General features: G+C 40.0%; 1 protein-coding gene across 1 annotated transcript in view; it reads right to left on the bottom strand.

Annotated features, from left to right (window-relative positions):
* Window positions 1-9,195: 9,195 nt before the first annotated feature.
* The window catches only part of ASPG (asparaginase), a 43,150-nt gene continuing 35,916 nt past the window's right edge, over window positions 9,196-16,429 (bottom strand). Inside the window, exons 13-15 of the mRNA XM_026849957.1 lie at window positions 11,709-11,808; window positions 11,328-11,386; window positions 9,196-9,639 (exon numbers count right to left, since the gene is read on the bottom strand). Coding sequence (XP_026705758.1) covers window positions 11,333-11,386; window positions 11,709-11,808 — 154 coding nt within the window. The 3' untranslated portion in view covers window positions 9,196-9,639; window positions 11,328-11,332. The remainder of the gene's footprint in view (window positions 9,640-11,327; window positions 11,387-11,708; window positions 11,809-16,429) is intronic.

Consider the following 16,429-nt stretch of genomic DNA (forward strand, 5'->3'; position numbering starts at 1 on the left):
GGGGGGGGGGGGGTGTGTTAGTAACTAACATGTTAGAAAACAGTGGGCCAATGTACATTAATTTATTCATGCAATTATTTAATAAGTTCTGTTTCTTACCTGAATACCCCCAGTTATAAAAGTAAGAAAGCTAACATCCTGCTACCTCCCTTAGCCAGGTGGAGTCTCAGAGAATAGGCCGAAGGCTTTAAAAGGTGGAAGAGTGGGGGTGCCTAACAGTAGAAGTGGACAGATAGCACTATGCAAGGGAGTCTTCCTCTGTAACAGTATGAAAGGTGATTGAAGCATTGAAATAACAGAATTTGTTCTAAAATGGTATGTAGAGAAAAATGAAGTTGTATTATAAGGAATAGTAATTAGTCCTTAATTTTTATTGATGGTTAAACTAGGTATTGTTTATATCCTACTTTTTTCATCTGCATATCTGTGACTACAGTAGTTCTGTGCTTGGTTTTTAAATCACAGTGCAATAAATGGCCCTGTTAAGCAAGGAGCAGGTATGTCTCCCATGTGTTTGCAGTCCAGGGGCACAAACCCAATGAAAAGGACGATGCTACTGACCAGCATGGATTCATTGCACTGGGCATTGAGAGCTCTCTGACTGCACTGACACTCCAGAAGCCTGAGCAGCATGCTGTAACTTGGTACTTGGTGGCTTGAGCACCTTAAACAGCAGGCAGAGTTTTTTTGGAAGGGGGAGGTGAATACTAATCAGCTGATAGTGTCAAACAAAGAGGTCAGCACAAAAGGAGACATAATGCCAGGGGTGATTGTAAGAGACAAAGAGCTGGCCTGGGAGGAAGCAAAGATGGAGGGGTAAGCTTGTGGGGGGACATAAAAAGGCATGCTGCTTGCATGGCAGAATGTGGTAGGTCATGAATGCTCTGGTAACAAGAAGGTGGTTATATTTCAAGGAGGTTCTACTTTGAAAAGATGATGTTGTGTAAAATGATTGGGAGGTGCTATCTTTATTTTCCATCAATATCCCCGCACTCCTCTAGCAAAAGGTGCTAATACTTTTCCTGCCAATACCTCACTCCACAGGTTATACTGTGGAAGGGCATGGGACAACCCAAAGTACTGTTCCTTGTACTACATGTTTTACCTGACAATTCTAAACTTAAAGTAAATCCAGCATGTGAACTAAGGCCAGATGTGTCGCTTACTGTTTCCCATCTTACCATTTTACCTTCCTCATCATTTCCCTACTGATGTGCTATTCTTGCTCATTATTGCTCACCTAAAATCACGTTGGAAGTTTCTTAAGTTACAACTCGGAGTCTCACATGTCCTGTAAAGTACCTGTCATATTCTTGGGCCTGGTAAACAGAAAAAACCCTGTGCAAGTGGATTTTCTCCCACCCTGGGAAATCAGCATTCCGTATGTTCATAGCAAACACTGATGGGGCAACTTCTTGTTTACTTTAGTTGGTTCAAACTCATTTGTCAATATAGCAGCCCACTACGTGTCACATGTGAGCATAATAATAGCTTGATAGTAACTTCTTTTGCAGTAATAAACACTTTGAGAGATGGCCTAATGCTGCCTCATAAATAGGAGGCCTTTTGAGATTATTGCCTAAATAACATCAAGTGATTTATCAAGAAATAAGATGGGGTGGGATGTTTTTCCTACCAAGAACTTTTAGAAAGATTGGGGGTTTGCCATTCAGTATCTAAATTAATAAAGACATGCTAGAAATTAAAATATGGATAACAGCTGCATGTGAAGCTATTCACACTTTATTGGAAGATGCCACCATGTATGCACAAAATTTCAATTAAATCCAAAATTATCAATTTAGCAGGAGAGGGGTTTGTATCTCATGCTCATCTAAACAGACAGTTCATTGTCCCTGGGCACTGCAGAGGTTACATACCAATTTAGTGTGTAATACCGCTTTCCTTGTTCTGATTTAACATCTTGTTCATTCCAGAAGTTAACTGTGTAAATAACACTATACAAATTAATGTACTTTTTTCCTTTTGGGGAGAATTTTCAAGTCAAGCTTTGTCTGTATACAGTTGCACAACAGCTAGCAGTAAGTAACAGTATAAATTTTCTGTTTTCTACTTCAAATTTTTGATTTAAATGTTAAATATGTCAGTTCTTTTAATAACTAGTCTAGAATAAGGAGACCTGAGGGCTTTGCACACTCGATGCTGGATCAGTGGGCACAATTACCTGTGCATCAGCAGTTGTAAAAGCAAAAAAAAAAAAAAAGTGAAAAAACAATCCTTGTGCTGTAGACAGCACATGAGCTGTCAAGTGGATGTGTCCTGGGAGATCTGTCAGCATCTACATCAAGAGCTCGATATTAAGAAGGTTCAATTCCAGCTGTAGGAGCCCTAAAAAACATTATGTAAAGTGTATTGTAAACAATGAGGCACTTCTGTGGTCTGGTGTGGGTTATACTTTGCCATGACTTTCCACTGGAAGCTTAGGAGCCACAGCAGCACCATTGAGATGACAGCTGAAGATGTGTGTATGAGAAATGGAATCCACTGAGTCTGTTTTGCAATCAACTCTGGATAAACAATCTCTAATATTTTTACCAAATTTCAGCAAAGTTTAGTCTCATGGTTCCTTTTAATCTCCTCACAATCAATTCTCCTTTCCTCTCTTTTTAATGTTGCATTGTTTTGGGATTTTTTAATTTTAAATAAAAATACAAATTAAGTAGCCAGTGAACAAGATTTTGACATGACCAGTAATACTGAATGGCTCACTTCCCAGGTGCCTGACTCTATATAAGAGGTGCTGACTTTCAGAAAATGCCACCTACCTTTTACTTTACTGTTAACGTTCAGGTTAGACCCTGGAAGTTGACACCTGAAATCACGAGCTTGTTCTGAACATTTCATCCAGACAATTAATATTTAAGATGAGCTGCTGTGCGCTAAGTGTGCTTTAATCATTTAATAATCACAAACTTTGTACCAACTTTATTTTCCATGTTCACCAACCAGCTCGTTTTTCAGGGTTAGTGCATTATGTGCCCTGTCCCATAAAGCCATCAGAAAAGAAGTCATTACTAATGGTTTGACCATCTATTGAGATTTCCTAAGTATTTTCTGGTTCAAGCCATTGAAGACAGAGTCAGAGTGTGACTTTGCAGTGAAGTAGCATGGTCATTTTTAGCAACATCTCATATTTCTGGTTTTATGTCCTTGAATGTAGAACTTTCCAAACAACGGTGGTGAATGGTGACATAGCTGTGGGCAGAGTGCTTGGTCAAAGTGGTCCAAGTAAATAAACTGACTTATTTCACATCACACTCTGTCCATCAGCAGAGATAACAGGCAGTCAGCTTTGTCCTGAAGCCCTGGACCTCTGCAGGATTCCGCAGAGATCTCTGCTGGTTGTCTTGCCTCAAGGGTGCTGGGAATCATGTCACCCAGAACTGACCCTTCAGCAGGAATTGGAAATTCAGATGTGCCACAGAAAGAATCTGATGAATCGAAATCCCACTTTTACTGGGCCCTGGTCACAAAGATCCACAGCAAAACATATCCAGGAAGGAAGTCACATACCCTGAAAGATCAAGTGTAATTATTCATGCACAGGCATCACTTTCAGAGAATCTCCCCAGTGCAGCAGCTTCTTGCATATGACAGGATTAATTTACAACTCTCTGTTCTAATTGTGATAGCTCCTTATCTCTCAGCAAGATTGCTATTAAGATTCCTTTTTTTTTACCCTGAAATTCTTTTCTTTGCTATACATGACCATTGCTACTGAATTGCCAGACTGTCATTCCCCTTCTATGCTAATAGTTAATCATTTAATGTTAAATAATTGGAAATCAAGGTGTAGAAATAACTAGCTGACATAAATAAAGATTATTGTAATTCGCCTGCCTCTTTCTTACCACCTTTCACTGCGTGGAGGCTCATCTAATTTCACTTATATACTCTTAAAACCAGGGTCTGCGACTGTTGAACACCAAGCACAAGAACCTAATAGGACCTACAACAGTGGCACTACAGAAGAAACACATTTGTTGTGCACATAAACATGTAATTAACAGGGCTCATCTGTACTCAGAAATGCTGCATGCGCTACTAAGCCGGCAGTTCTGGCCAGGTAATATCTCCCCTGGCCACCATTCTGGTCCCATTTCGAAGCTGAGAAGGTGTGAAGGAATACCGTGGCTTGAGAGAGTGCTTATTTACTGTTGTGATCCTTCTTGCTGCCGCAAGACAGAGGATGATCTCTCAGCCTTGTCCTGTCTCGTTGTGCAATGTGCCGTGCATCAGGTCGCGCGTTGCTGAAGCCTGGCAGTGCCTGCCTACGGGGGAGGCTGCAGAGTGAAGCGGCACCGTGTTGTTGGTTGGCACCAACATGGATTTGGCTGACGTCTCCTTCTGATGTGCAGCATCCCGGGGCAGGAGGGAGGCACTGATGTGGAGCTCAAAACATCAGTGGGAGTGGGCAAGATATGCAGCAGCTGAGTGTGGCCGAGCAGGCGAGCCTTGGCAGCGCTGGGTGAGGGGGAAAGGGGCACTGCCTCTTCCCTGCACCAGAGCCTGCGAGGAGTAGTGGTCCCCATTTGTTACATCCTCCTGTTATGTCAGCGGCAATTTTGGTCAGATGTCAATGTAGATTTGGACTTCAGTGACCAAATCCTTTGACCATGAGATTTATATCAGCTCTTCCAAATAGAGCCACAATAAGTAGTGCTATTTTTTGTGTGGTTTACACCAGACATTTCATTTTGTTGCTCTGATTCAGGATACTTGTCTCAGCTACACTTCTGAGATGCAGGCTTCTGCCTCTTCCCATTCAGCTGATCACAGGTAAACAAATGTATGTCTAATGAAGTTTCTAAACTAATTTTCAGGTAGACACTTTGCACAAATAATAGATCTGGTAGTACCAGATTTTATTCTGACTCATGGACTATCTAAGATGGCAACATTTGTGTCCCACAGGTTCATTTGTATGGTTCAGTAGAGTATTTTACATATCTTATAAGCTTTCTACATTAGTAGCTCTTCTAAAAGAGTCACTAAAATGGACGTGCTGTGACAACCATGCAATCAAGCACCACAGTGTCATAAAACATTGTTAAAGAATCATGGAAAGACTAGTCTTACTGGTCTAGAAGATGATTATACTGCTGATAGAGTCCACTTGGAAGAGACACAAACATATAAGCAAGGCTTGTGATGACATATGCCATGCACACTTGATGGGTTCTTTATAATTTCTTGTTTTCACCCATCATACAATTACTTCAGGTTTATCTCAGTGACCTAACAAATTGTGATGCTGGAAACTAAAAGCATTTTATTTCTTACACTGCTGTGGTAGGTCCTATGGAGGGATCTGCAGAGATACCTGGAGAAGATACTGTGGCAGAATTTGATCACACTATGGGTCCATTAATGTTTTGTGTGTAAGTGGAACCGGGTGCACTTTGTCTTCTATGTACAAGGGATACATTTCCCTCCTTAGTCATTTCACTACTTGAACCCACCTTGAAAATGGAGGAATCTTCTAACTAGATGACAATCTTTTTGGAAGAATCCTAGTAGAGCTCACCATTCAGAAGACAGCAAATAAAGAAACTCTGATTCAAGAAGCATAAAGGGGTTTACTTCCAGATGAGAGATTTCATTATCACTCATTGATGAACACCAGAATCACTGTATGAGACAACTGAGGTGTGCTATAGTGTAGCAATGCTAAGTTGTGCAGAACTGGAGTTATTTAGCAATTTAAGAAGAACGAGCAGATACTGAAGCCTTGTTGAACAGCTGATTTAATTCAGCAAGTACTGATCAGACACAGTCAATCTGTCAGTGGGTCAGCCAGCCTTGACAGATGATAGCAGTTTACCAAGACGACACGCAATAAGAGAGCAAGCACATGCTGATTTTTCAAATAATAAAGAATGCCCTTCCATCACAGAAGTTTTATAAGAGAATCTCCAAACAGAAGTTTAATGTTTTCAGACATCAGTCTGAAGGGAAAGCTGTAACTCAAATTAGACAGGGACTTGGATATGTTAGTTGTGCAAATCTCTGCTTTCTGCAGTGTTAGAGAAGTGCTGACATAGGCCAAGTAGTGCTCATCCCCTGGCAGTATTAACTAGATCATTAGGAAAAAGAAACAAAGTGGAAGCTGAGTGTTGTCTTTCAAGTGAAGGAAGCTGTAGAACTGAAGTAATGTTTGTCTTTTACAGGAGACATTCATAGCATCTCCTCTGTGGAGAGGCAGCAGAGGTTCCAGCACCAGCATACATCCCCAAAACATCACTGCAACTTAGAAGATTCAACACTGGAAACAAATCCAACATTTGTGCAGCACTACAGCCTCACATCGCTGATTATGCCTTTATGCTGTTCTACAGTCACTGCTGAAATTGCGTACAACAGGATGCTCACAGACCTGCGGCACCCCCTCTGACACTGTCTCAGGAGCTTGGGCACTTTCCTGGCGTGGCATTTCACCAGCTGGTGATTTTGCAGGGCAAGGAAAGCTCCAACCCGAACACTTCCATTATTAGACTGAGGTGGGAAAAGAATGGGAGCCACTGCCATTTTCTAACAGAAACTGAAATGTCATCGTTATGTTAAAATAAGCATTAAAAACTGATACTAAAAAAAAAATCATGAGCTCTTCTGCACCAAAATCCGCAAATCTAACTTTATCCAGCTTCTACTGTGCTATTCCAATGTGTACCATGTATAAAATACCAAGCACAGATCTGCAGATGAACCTCACAGTATGTGCTAGGTCTGTCAAACTATAATTGTATGTAGATATGAAAGGGTGCATGGACATGATGGGTGACTGGAGTTAAAGCTGGTATAGACATTATGAAATGGACCTGCAGCTAGCCCAGCAATCGAGTGTGTTTGCATTAGTCATGGCCCTGTACGGCTGCTCACTCTGCAAACCTTTACCAAGAAGACTGCTGGATAAAAAGAAGAGCGTATTTGATCTTTTCAGAATGATCTGAAGGAGAACAATTAGGATGTTTAAAAAAAATGAAGCTGCCCCTGGAATGTCTAGCATACTATAACTAACGAAAGACACTCAGCTGCTTACAGTAACTGAAACAAATAGGCAACAAATAAGTACAATTTTCATTCCTTACTCATATTAAGATTTTGCTTTTGACCATTAACTATGTAAGGTTTAGGGGTTACTACAGACAAATAGATTAATCATAAGAATGGGAGTTATCACAGAGAGTATAATTACAATTATTAAATCCACTGCATGGAGCAAAGGGTGTAATGGATGAACAAGACAAACACAGGATCTTGAAAGCGTTATTGAAGTTCATCCCTGACACCAAATCAAGAGCTGACATTTCTGGCCTTGTCTGGGTGGTTCTTCCCACTTTTTAAATCATAGCTCCTCATACACAGTTTCTCTTAATGCTTGTAGACTATTAAGTTATTGAATGGAATTTTGATGTATATAAAAGAGATCCAGTTCTTTCTCATATAAATGTTAAATTTGCATTCATGTGTTTGCCATTAAAACATTTGTTAGATATTGGCCTATTTGTAAGGCAAATTGCAAATTTTCTAGAAAGTTGCAGGAACATTATCTTATGCAAGATAACGTATTAACATATATTTCTGTAAAGGTTTGTCAGAAAGAGCTAATTCTGCTTTATTCTCACAGTAAACATGACCCGAACAATTTCGTTTTAGTATTATGAGCTTCTAGCTAAAAGTCTTCTTACTGGATCACATTTCTAAATGTTGCTCTTTGTATCTTTACCTGGCTTATATGCAGGAAAAAGAATCGTTGTCTGTTTTCTTCCCTCTCCTTCAGTTTTACTGTTGAGACCTATTATTTCATTAATTCACACCAGAATACCATTCTTTGTTCAAAGGAAAGTATGTTTTGTACTTTAGATGGATATTGTATTTTAGAAATATAGAGGCATTATTGTTTAGGAAGTATTATGTAGATCAGCCTTTATTGAAAAGTATAAGGAAAATATTGATGCTTTTGTGTATGTTGCAGTACATAATTCTGGTGCAGAAATAAAGAAGGAAAGCTACTATGGACAAATTATTGCATTTGAGAAGCATTTTTAAAAAATAAAAATATTCCAATCCCAAGACAGACACTTGCAGAGTAGTTTATCAACGGATTTCCTAGCATTAACTTTTAGACTATCGACTAGGCAAGAGTTAAGATAGTAGGTCTAAATACCATAGGAAGGAGTCTGTGCATGGTTCTCCTGATTGTAAAAATATTCACATTACTTTGTTACATATGTCACCTTCATGTATTTATAGGAAAGACACAAAAACCGTGATGAATTTCAGCCCGATTTTTGATATTAAATCTCATTTACTTAATTCTGTCTTAATTTTATTCAATCTAAACCATGTCTATTGCTATGTAACATCAATTATTTAATGAGACAGCGTAGTTGTAATTTTTCTGACCAGAGTGAAGAGGTGCACTACTCTCTGCATTAAAAATTCAGGCATTTTTATGTTTTTGTTTTGTTTTTAACTGGAGCATATACAGCATTTCCTCAGACTACATGCACAATTACCTTATTTTAGGGGGATCTGATATGCAACATACCTTGGGAATCTTTTAATACTAGCAGGCTCAGCAAGTAGTCCATGCAGCTGTGGGAAGGTTGAAGAGTATAAAGAGGAAAAAGAAAAAACTATCTGCACTTCAAAGATTCCCTTCAGATGAAGCAGATAGAAAATCCACATAGATTATTGCAGAAGCTGTAGGTGAAATTAAAAGTTGCCATCTCCAATATATGCATTTGCCTGAAGTATTCTCTACGTTTACATATTCTAGGGCGGACACAGCCGTAAAGGTATATATTGTTTGGTTTTTTTTTTTAGTTTGAAAGTGTTGGGACTTCAAGCTTGGGGTCTGTTAATACTGAGATCACATTTACAGTCCTAAGAATTATGTGTCCAGCATGTAGCAATCTTGATTATATTCCGGTCAGGATGTGGGAAAGATGCTATTAGAAACAAAACAATCAATTCACTCAGACAGTCCCACAAACATGCTTTATGGCATCTGCCTCCTACTCATTTTAAGTGAGGTTTTATGGTGACACGTTGGTGAAGATTAGTACACAACTGCAGGCAGATGCCCATGACTGATTCAATTGTTTGCACTGACACTCACAATTGCTGTAATTGCAACTGAAGTGATACAAGTCATTGCAAAAAATAGACAAAGTGAAACCAACATTGTTCCTCAGAGGTTTTATTAGTTGAAACTCTGAAATGCACAATCCACTGTTTTTTCTTGATATGAAATCACCACAACATTTCCGTTTGGTATGCCTGCAATACTGTCCTTACTGATTTAACATAAGATTCAAAAGGCCTCTTTAAAAACAGAACTTGTACAGTAAATGCAATACATTGCAGCCTTGTTTGCTTAAAAATAAATCTTTTCCAAAAAAGTTATTAAAAGATAAAATAGCAAATCATTTTTAGAAAATCAGTAAGAACTTAATGTGATCCTAAATAAAGAATATTTCTAAGCTCTAGCTTTACCATATGCTCCAAGCATAGCTACCACTGTTCCTTTCATTTTCTCCTCCCATAACTGTGTAACACCATTAATGTTCTAAAATGGTATTTCTGAAGAGGAGTGACCATCTTCTACAGCCTCTGGAGAAAGAGAAAATGGATGTTTAGAACTAGGCGGTATCCAAAACCTTCCCCAGAAGAGATTACCTTGTAGCCTGTCAAGCCAGTTCTCATGCAGTACTGCAGACTTCCTTCAGACTGCCTACACTACTGGTGGCTCAGTCCAAAGGAATTAAGAAATGATCCATGAAGGAGTTGAGGATTTAATACATTCACTCCTCACTTACAAAAGAGAAGGGACTTTTGCAGACCTGTTTCACTGAAAATGGAAATCCCTTTGCAACATAACTCATATTCTGAAGGAATTTTTAGCATCTTCATCCTGAACACTGGAAAACTTCCATTTAAATGCTCAAGACTGTGATTACATTTAGTTCTTCTGTATCAGGTAAAACCAAAGAAAACCCTACAACTTTACAGGAAAGCAAAAACTGCCTGATTCTGTCCTATGTTCTTTTAGACCAGTACACAGTGATTCAAAATTGTCGTTGTTCCAGTTGCAGTTCCCCACTTATATACGCATTAATTCACTCACATTGATCAAATAGAACACACAAGTAGCAAGGAGGCCTTGGATGTAACAAAACTTTTAACTAAATTTTGTGTTAATTTTATTAAAAAAAGGAGATCCTCTCCTCCCAATATTTAAAATGGAATTAGACTTGCCAATATGTTGGAGAAGAGACACCTCAATCAACAACGTATTGCATCAGAAAGGAGTTCTGAGAAATGAAAGAGAAGTGTTTTAAATGTCTCCAGTTACGGCACAGCACTGGAGAAGGTCAAACGCCCAGACAAGTTTCCTACAGAAAGACTTGTCAGATCTGATGCTTTGAACACGAGGCTCACACCTGCCTCACATGCACACAGCGAGGGAAACACACCTTCTGTGTTAGCAGCACAAAAGAGATTTCGTGCTGGGAGTCTGTGTCAGAGAGAACCAGGCAGCTACAGCTGAGTAAGGTCTGAGTAAGAGAGAGGCTGTGGTACTGCCCTGTCCCGCGCCCCGTGTGGGAGCAAGCCCTCGGCAGAGCGAGCGCTCTGCTGAAAGGGAGACTTCCACAGCCTGGGTGTGTAGTACAACTAACTGCTGTCTGTTAAGAATCTGTCCCACGTTCCCTGTGGTGGTTGACTACGTTACACTAGAAGATGGGCTGTTGCAAGGTGCTCCATTAAAAGCCAGAGGGAGAGCACACGTGGAAATGCTGCAGGTACCACAGCAGCGCCTCCGGAGCGGGAGGCTGTGCAGCCCAATGGCTGTGATCGCCTCGCAGCTCTACGGCTGTGCTGGGGCATGGCACCCTCAAAACCAGGCCTGGAGAAGTGCCCAATAAAAGGTATCTCCTCTCCAGTGCAGACAAGACAGAGGAACAATTTATTGCAACGGGCCAACGGAACAAGATACTGCTGCCCTCAGTGGTTTTATTTTGGTAGCATTTAGATTTCCAACCAAGTTCAGAACCACGCTGTGGAACACACCATAATAAAAGCTCTTCAGGCTCAGGCAGAAAGAAGAATAAACATCAGCCCTGCTCTACAAAGAAGGATTAGAGTACTCAGAGTTGTATCAGAAACTAAGGCAGGACACCAGCTGAACCCAAATGCCCTAGTGTGAACTAGGGCTTAAATATTATATAAAATCCCCCTTCATACGTGTATATGCTGATCCATACATTTCAGAAATCCAGCACTCAAAACCAAGATCTTACCTTCTTTACTGCTTTCGTCTAAAGAAATCAAGAATCTCCTTATGCCCTGTAGCCTCTGCCTGTAAGTAGAAACATGAATAAATCCTGCCATCCTGTGCACCAGGACATGCAAATACTTACTTGTGGGAAGTAAAAATATGTTACCACAAAATAATTAAAATCCAATTTAAATTTTAATTCCTCTGACATAGATGAGAAAAGTCTGGCTCCAACAATTTATTACTTCGGAACAACACCAGGCTTGAGTTTGTAACAAACTCTAATCCGGTTTACAGTCCTCAAAGCACCACTTAGTTTTCCCAAACTAGTATTATCCAACAGAGTGCATTATTACTCACACAACTAGCACACCATACGGACTACAGCCGTATGCACACTTACTACTTGTAGGGGATTCCTGCCATCATAACCAGTTTTCTTCAGGTCTGCCCCAGCTAGGTACCAGGCATGCAGCCCATCCACATCACCTTCAGCTGTAAGGCTGGAAAAAAGAGTAATCAATACTGGTTCTAAATCTTTCACTGCATTTCAATGTGCTCCTGGGTCCTGTCAATTGGCTCAGCAGGCAAACGCTGAACCAGAACAGGCTCAACATGGCTGCCAGGGTAGAGAGGTAAGTAAAGGAACACTATTACAACAGCTTTGAATAGCTGAGCAAGCAACACAGCTTGATGAATCAGTTCCTTAAATTAATAGGGCTGTGCTATAAGTACTTACAACAACCTAGTTTCACATAGTGGGTGTGACTATGACCAAAGGGGAAAAAAGTCATGCAGTTTCATATTTCACAACACAATATTTATCTCATGAAATGAGTTAGGGGGAAGGCAATGGCTAAATCAAGATGCAGCTGTGTAAGTGACAGCACAAGCAGATGTGCTAGGGATCAGCGTGTCTTATTTAAAACCATTAAGAAACCCCCTTCACAAATTTGCATAACTATGTTTGCTACCAGAAGTTATGACAGCATATTTATGTGATATCATCTGGATGGTAACACAACTATAGTTTTATAAGATATTTGGTAAATATCTTATAATGATTTAAATGAGCAGCAAGCAAAAAAAAAAAAAAAAAAGGCTTTTTAAAGATGACCTCTATCTGCCATGTATAACAAGCCATAGAAAGGATCAAACAAGTGAGTTAAAGTTTTCAGAGGAATGTACACCAGACTGTTTCTTCAGACATCTGCTGGTAGTCTCATCCATAATACTTAAGGTTCATTTTCAACTTTAGTTTGGTAAAAGAAGGGCTAACAGCCTGTGCATATGCAAAAGCACGACCATCTGTACCAAGCCTGTGGACAGGCTGAACTGAGAGCAAAGCTGAGAGGACTACCTTCAGTTTTCTCAAGATACCAACATCTGTCAGGCTTCAGACCTGAGCTTGCTGTGTGTTTGCAGATTGTTTCAGCAGAACCACACTGATAATCATCAAGTGAGGTTGAATCTCATTAAGAGAGGGGGAACCCTCCCCAAACATATTAAATTCAGAGTTTGCTGCTTTAAACAGTGCTCACTGTGAGGGAACAGCACACTGCTGGCAGCAGGGATGGAGGACTGTGACGGGCTCCTGGGTGTGACAGCCAAGCCAGGCAGACCTTGTGGAGAGTGGAGAAGGCTGGAAGAAGCAAGGGGCAGACAGTCAGGTAAGCTTATGGAAGAAAACCAGAAAGCAAGGCTTCAACATTCACTTCTCTGCTAGGCTGAAATCACTTCTGTTGTTGATTAAATCTCTTTAAGTACCTGAAAAAATGTTTTCAGGGGAGTGGAAGCCTCTAATTGCAGCAGACTGAGGAGAAAGTCAGAGAGAGGCTTTTGCTTGCAGCAGTCCCAGAGGTTGGGCAGGAAAAGGGAAAGCAAATAGTCTCTGTATTCCTCCATGCAACCCCACTGACCCTGAGACAGGGTAGAAGACCTACAGCTGGGGTATTTAGGGGACAGGGAAGTGGCAGTGGGGTGCCATGAGGTTTAACAGTGCTTCAGTCCAACATGAAGAAAAGGATCAATAAATCATTAATGAAAACTGCCATCACAAAAAAAGGCCCCTCAGAAGCCGGAAAGAAACAGAGGAAGGCAAAAGAGGTCTAACAAGAAGCTCAGTGGGAAGTCCTTAAGGAAGCTGCACAGAAAAGTAAGCATTAATAAAGAAAATGTGTAAGCATTAGTAAAGCAGAGAAGAAATTGCTTAGCAGCCACGTCTGGAACACAAGAGCTATCTTCATTTACAAAGACAAGTCTCTTGCCATTGACACTGGAGGGTTCCAGAATTAAGGAACAAACAAACAAACAAAAAGCCTACGTAGCAAGTGACAGTTACAAGCGTCTCCAACACTGGACAGGAAAGCACTGTATTTGCCAAACAGAATCTTATCGTTCAGCCACATGCAAAGTGGAAACCACTTTGGGCAAAGACCAGCACATTTAGAAACATTACCAACCTATACATCCAGGGCAATTTCACTAGCATCACTGTAAGCAACTACTGTAAGGACTACTGCACCTACTTAAAAATTAACTGCCTAATAGCAGCTGTTCGGAAAGAGCAATTTAACCCACACCGCTAGAGGCCAAACCTGTGAAGTGGTCTCCTTCCATGACATTAGAGCAATCTAAATACACAGGAGTATCTTCGGTTCTGCAGCAGCCATTTATTGATCAAGTGAGAAATGCGTTCTATGGGGACTGTGATCCAGAGAACAAAAAGTGATGTAACTTGCGAGAAAATTTAAATACCAGTCTAAACAGAAGATACCTGCTATTCACTAAATCGATTATAATCAAAGACATTTTCTCCAATTCCAGATCTCCGTAGTCAAGCCATACACATCTGTATTTTCTTTATGCACTGTAAGTGTACTTCACATAGACAAATACTTAGGACTTCTCAACATACACTATCGGGACATTTGTTCTGTATTTTTCTGAAAGATATCTACGCCAGCAATTCCAACTACAAGCATATCCTCTAAGCAGCAATTCCATCATTTTTACATCATGAAATGGAATAAAAATAACTTCAATATACACTTATCAGGATGTTTAAAACCTGCTTTGTTGACAAAGAACTACTTAACACATTTTACTAAACTCTGATTGATACCTTTTACAGCAGATAATCCCAGGTGTGCTGCCTATCAATACTCTTGCATTTAAAAAAAATTATGTACCCACTTCACAGTTTCAGCATGGCTAACGTTGCCATGATGATGACAGAGCTAAGATATCAAGAACAGTGATAATGCAATTACGTTCTCTAATTTTCTGCCTCCTGTCACACTACCACCAAGCAAACTCAGTTACAAGAGCTGCTTTATTAAGGGGTGCTCTGTTACTCTCAAGGTACCAGGAGTGAAGCTGTTCAATCTCAGAGGGTTTAGAAGGACAGTACTAGATCTGGGAAGTAATGAGTACAGTGAAACGACACCTTGGGGTTCCCTCCTACCTCCTCAGGTTGTCAGGGAAGACATTCTTTTTTTAGGTGTATCATCACCCTGACAGAAGAGAAAATATTTTCTTTTTTTTTTTTTAAAGGAAAATCCTCAAAAAGCAAGTTAAAGTGCAGCACAAAGCATGCTTTGTTCTATCCTGAACACATCTGGGAGTGCTACTCTTAGCTAGTATCTCCACGTCTCTCTCAGTTGAGAGAGACAGACTTCTTTGAAAGACAGCAGGCATTAGAAGCCTGGTCCCAATTCCTGCAGAGGCATATTTATGCCTCTTCCCCCAGCCTCACCCCCCAAGTTTATGTTAAATTGTAGAGGCATCTTATTCTGAAAGTTGCTGATTTTGAAAGGCTAGATCTTTGTATATTATATCATATCATTTTATGAAATCTAAGAATATGAAAGAGAAACTGGTTTGGCTTTATGCCCCTATTTAATTTTGTGAAGTACAGACTTGAACAGAGTATCTCAATTCTATACAAGCTTTTTTCTTTTAAAAAACAAACACAAAGCAACAGTTTACCAACTCCAGAACGTGAAAAGCCTTCAGAATAAGTCTAAATGTCCCAATTTATCTTGTCATGGTTTGATTTTGCAGACAGATGACAATACTACTGCAATATGAGAAGAAATTCTGACATTTTTAATGGATTACTAACATTAAGATCGCTTTCTCATTTCAAAACAAAGCCATGAACCAGATACCAAACATCAAGAAAGTGATTCTAAAAATCAAACTAACACCTCTCACTTAAAAAAAGTAAACAGCAAATTAAACCATGAAAGATTTAATAACTAGATCATCCTGGCTGCATCTATGTGCATCACCACTTCCTACACAAGAATTCCCGCTGATAGTGTCCAACTCTCAGGTCTGGTTGGTATTCTTTTCCCTCTCAAACATCACCAGTGCCAAAGGAGCACATTTATTTTTATTTTATCTCCAAAATATTCCAACTGAACTATTTTATTCTATTCTAAAATCATGAGTCTAAACAGAAGGAAGCTGAGGAGACAGAATTGGAACACAAAAATCACTGTTCATGGTCTTTTATGAAAGTCAGTTTGTTTGAGGATAGGTAGTAGCAAGGGGGGAAACATGATTATAGCTTCTGATTCAGAGATAACTGTATGGGAGAAAAAAGTTAGCTAAGTGCAGGAATACAAAGCTTATCAGAAAGCAAGCAGCTTTGTCCTTCTAAACCCCAAGAAGTTGACATATTGCCTTGGTGACAAATTCAGATGGGTACAACTTGCAGCTTAAGGCACATTACAAGATAGAAGAGATATAGGAAAGCAGTGCAAATTAGACAGAGTGAAGACGTTATAAACAACTTGTTCTATAAGCAGCTTGACCATGTGAACACATTGACTGCTATGAAGGTGCCAGTGCCTGCAAAGTGAAGACTTAAAAGGGGGGAAGTAAGAGGTAGGACAGTGAGCCCAAGCATGCTGGAAAAATGAGTGTATGTCAGGTTATCTGAGGATACTCCAGAAGTATCTGAGACATTTTGGCAGGAAGACAAACATTAGTACCTCAGATTGAATAACTTTTAGGCATCTGAATAACGTTCTGTGGAAAAAGTCCACTTTGGTGCAAAAGCCTATGCGAGGCCCTCTAAAACACAAGAGGAAAGAAAACCCTTCAGCTCTACCA

Source organism: Athene cunicularia, assembly GCF_003259725.1.
Source record: "Athene cunicularia isolate RWA chromosome 5 unlocalized genomic scaffold, athCun1 chr5_part1, whole genome shotgun sequence".
NCBI lineage: Eukaryota > Metazoa > Chordata > Aves > Strigiformes > Strigidae > Athene > Athene cunicularia.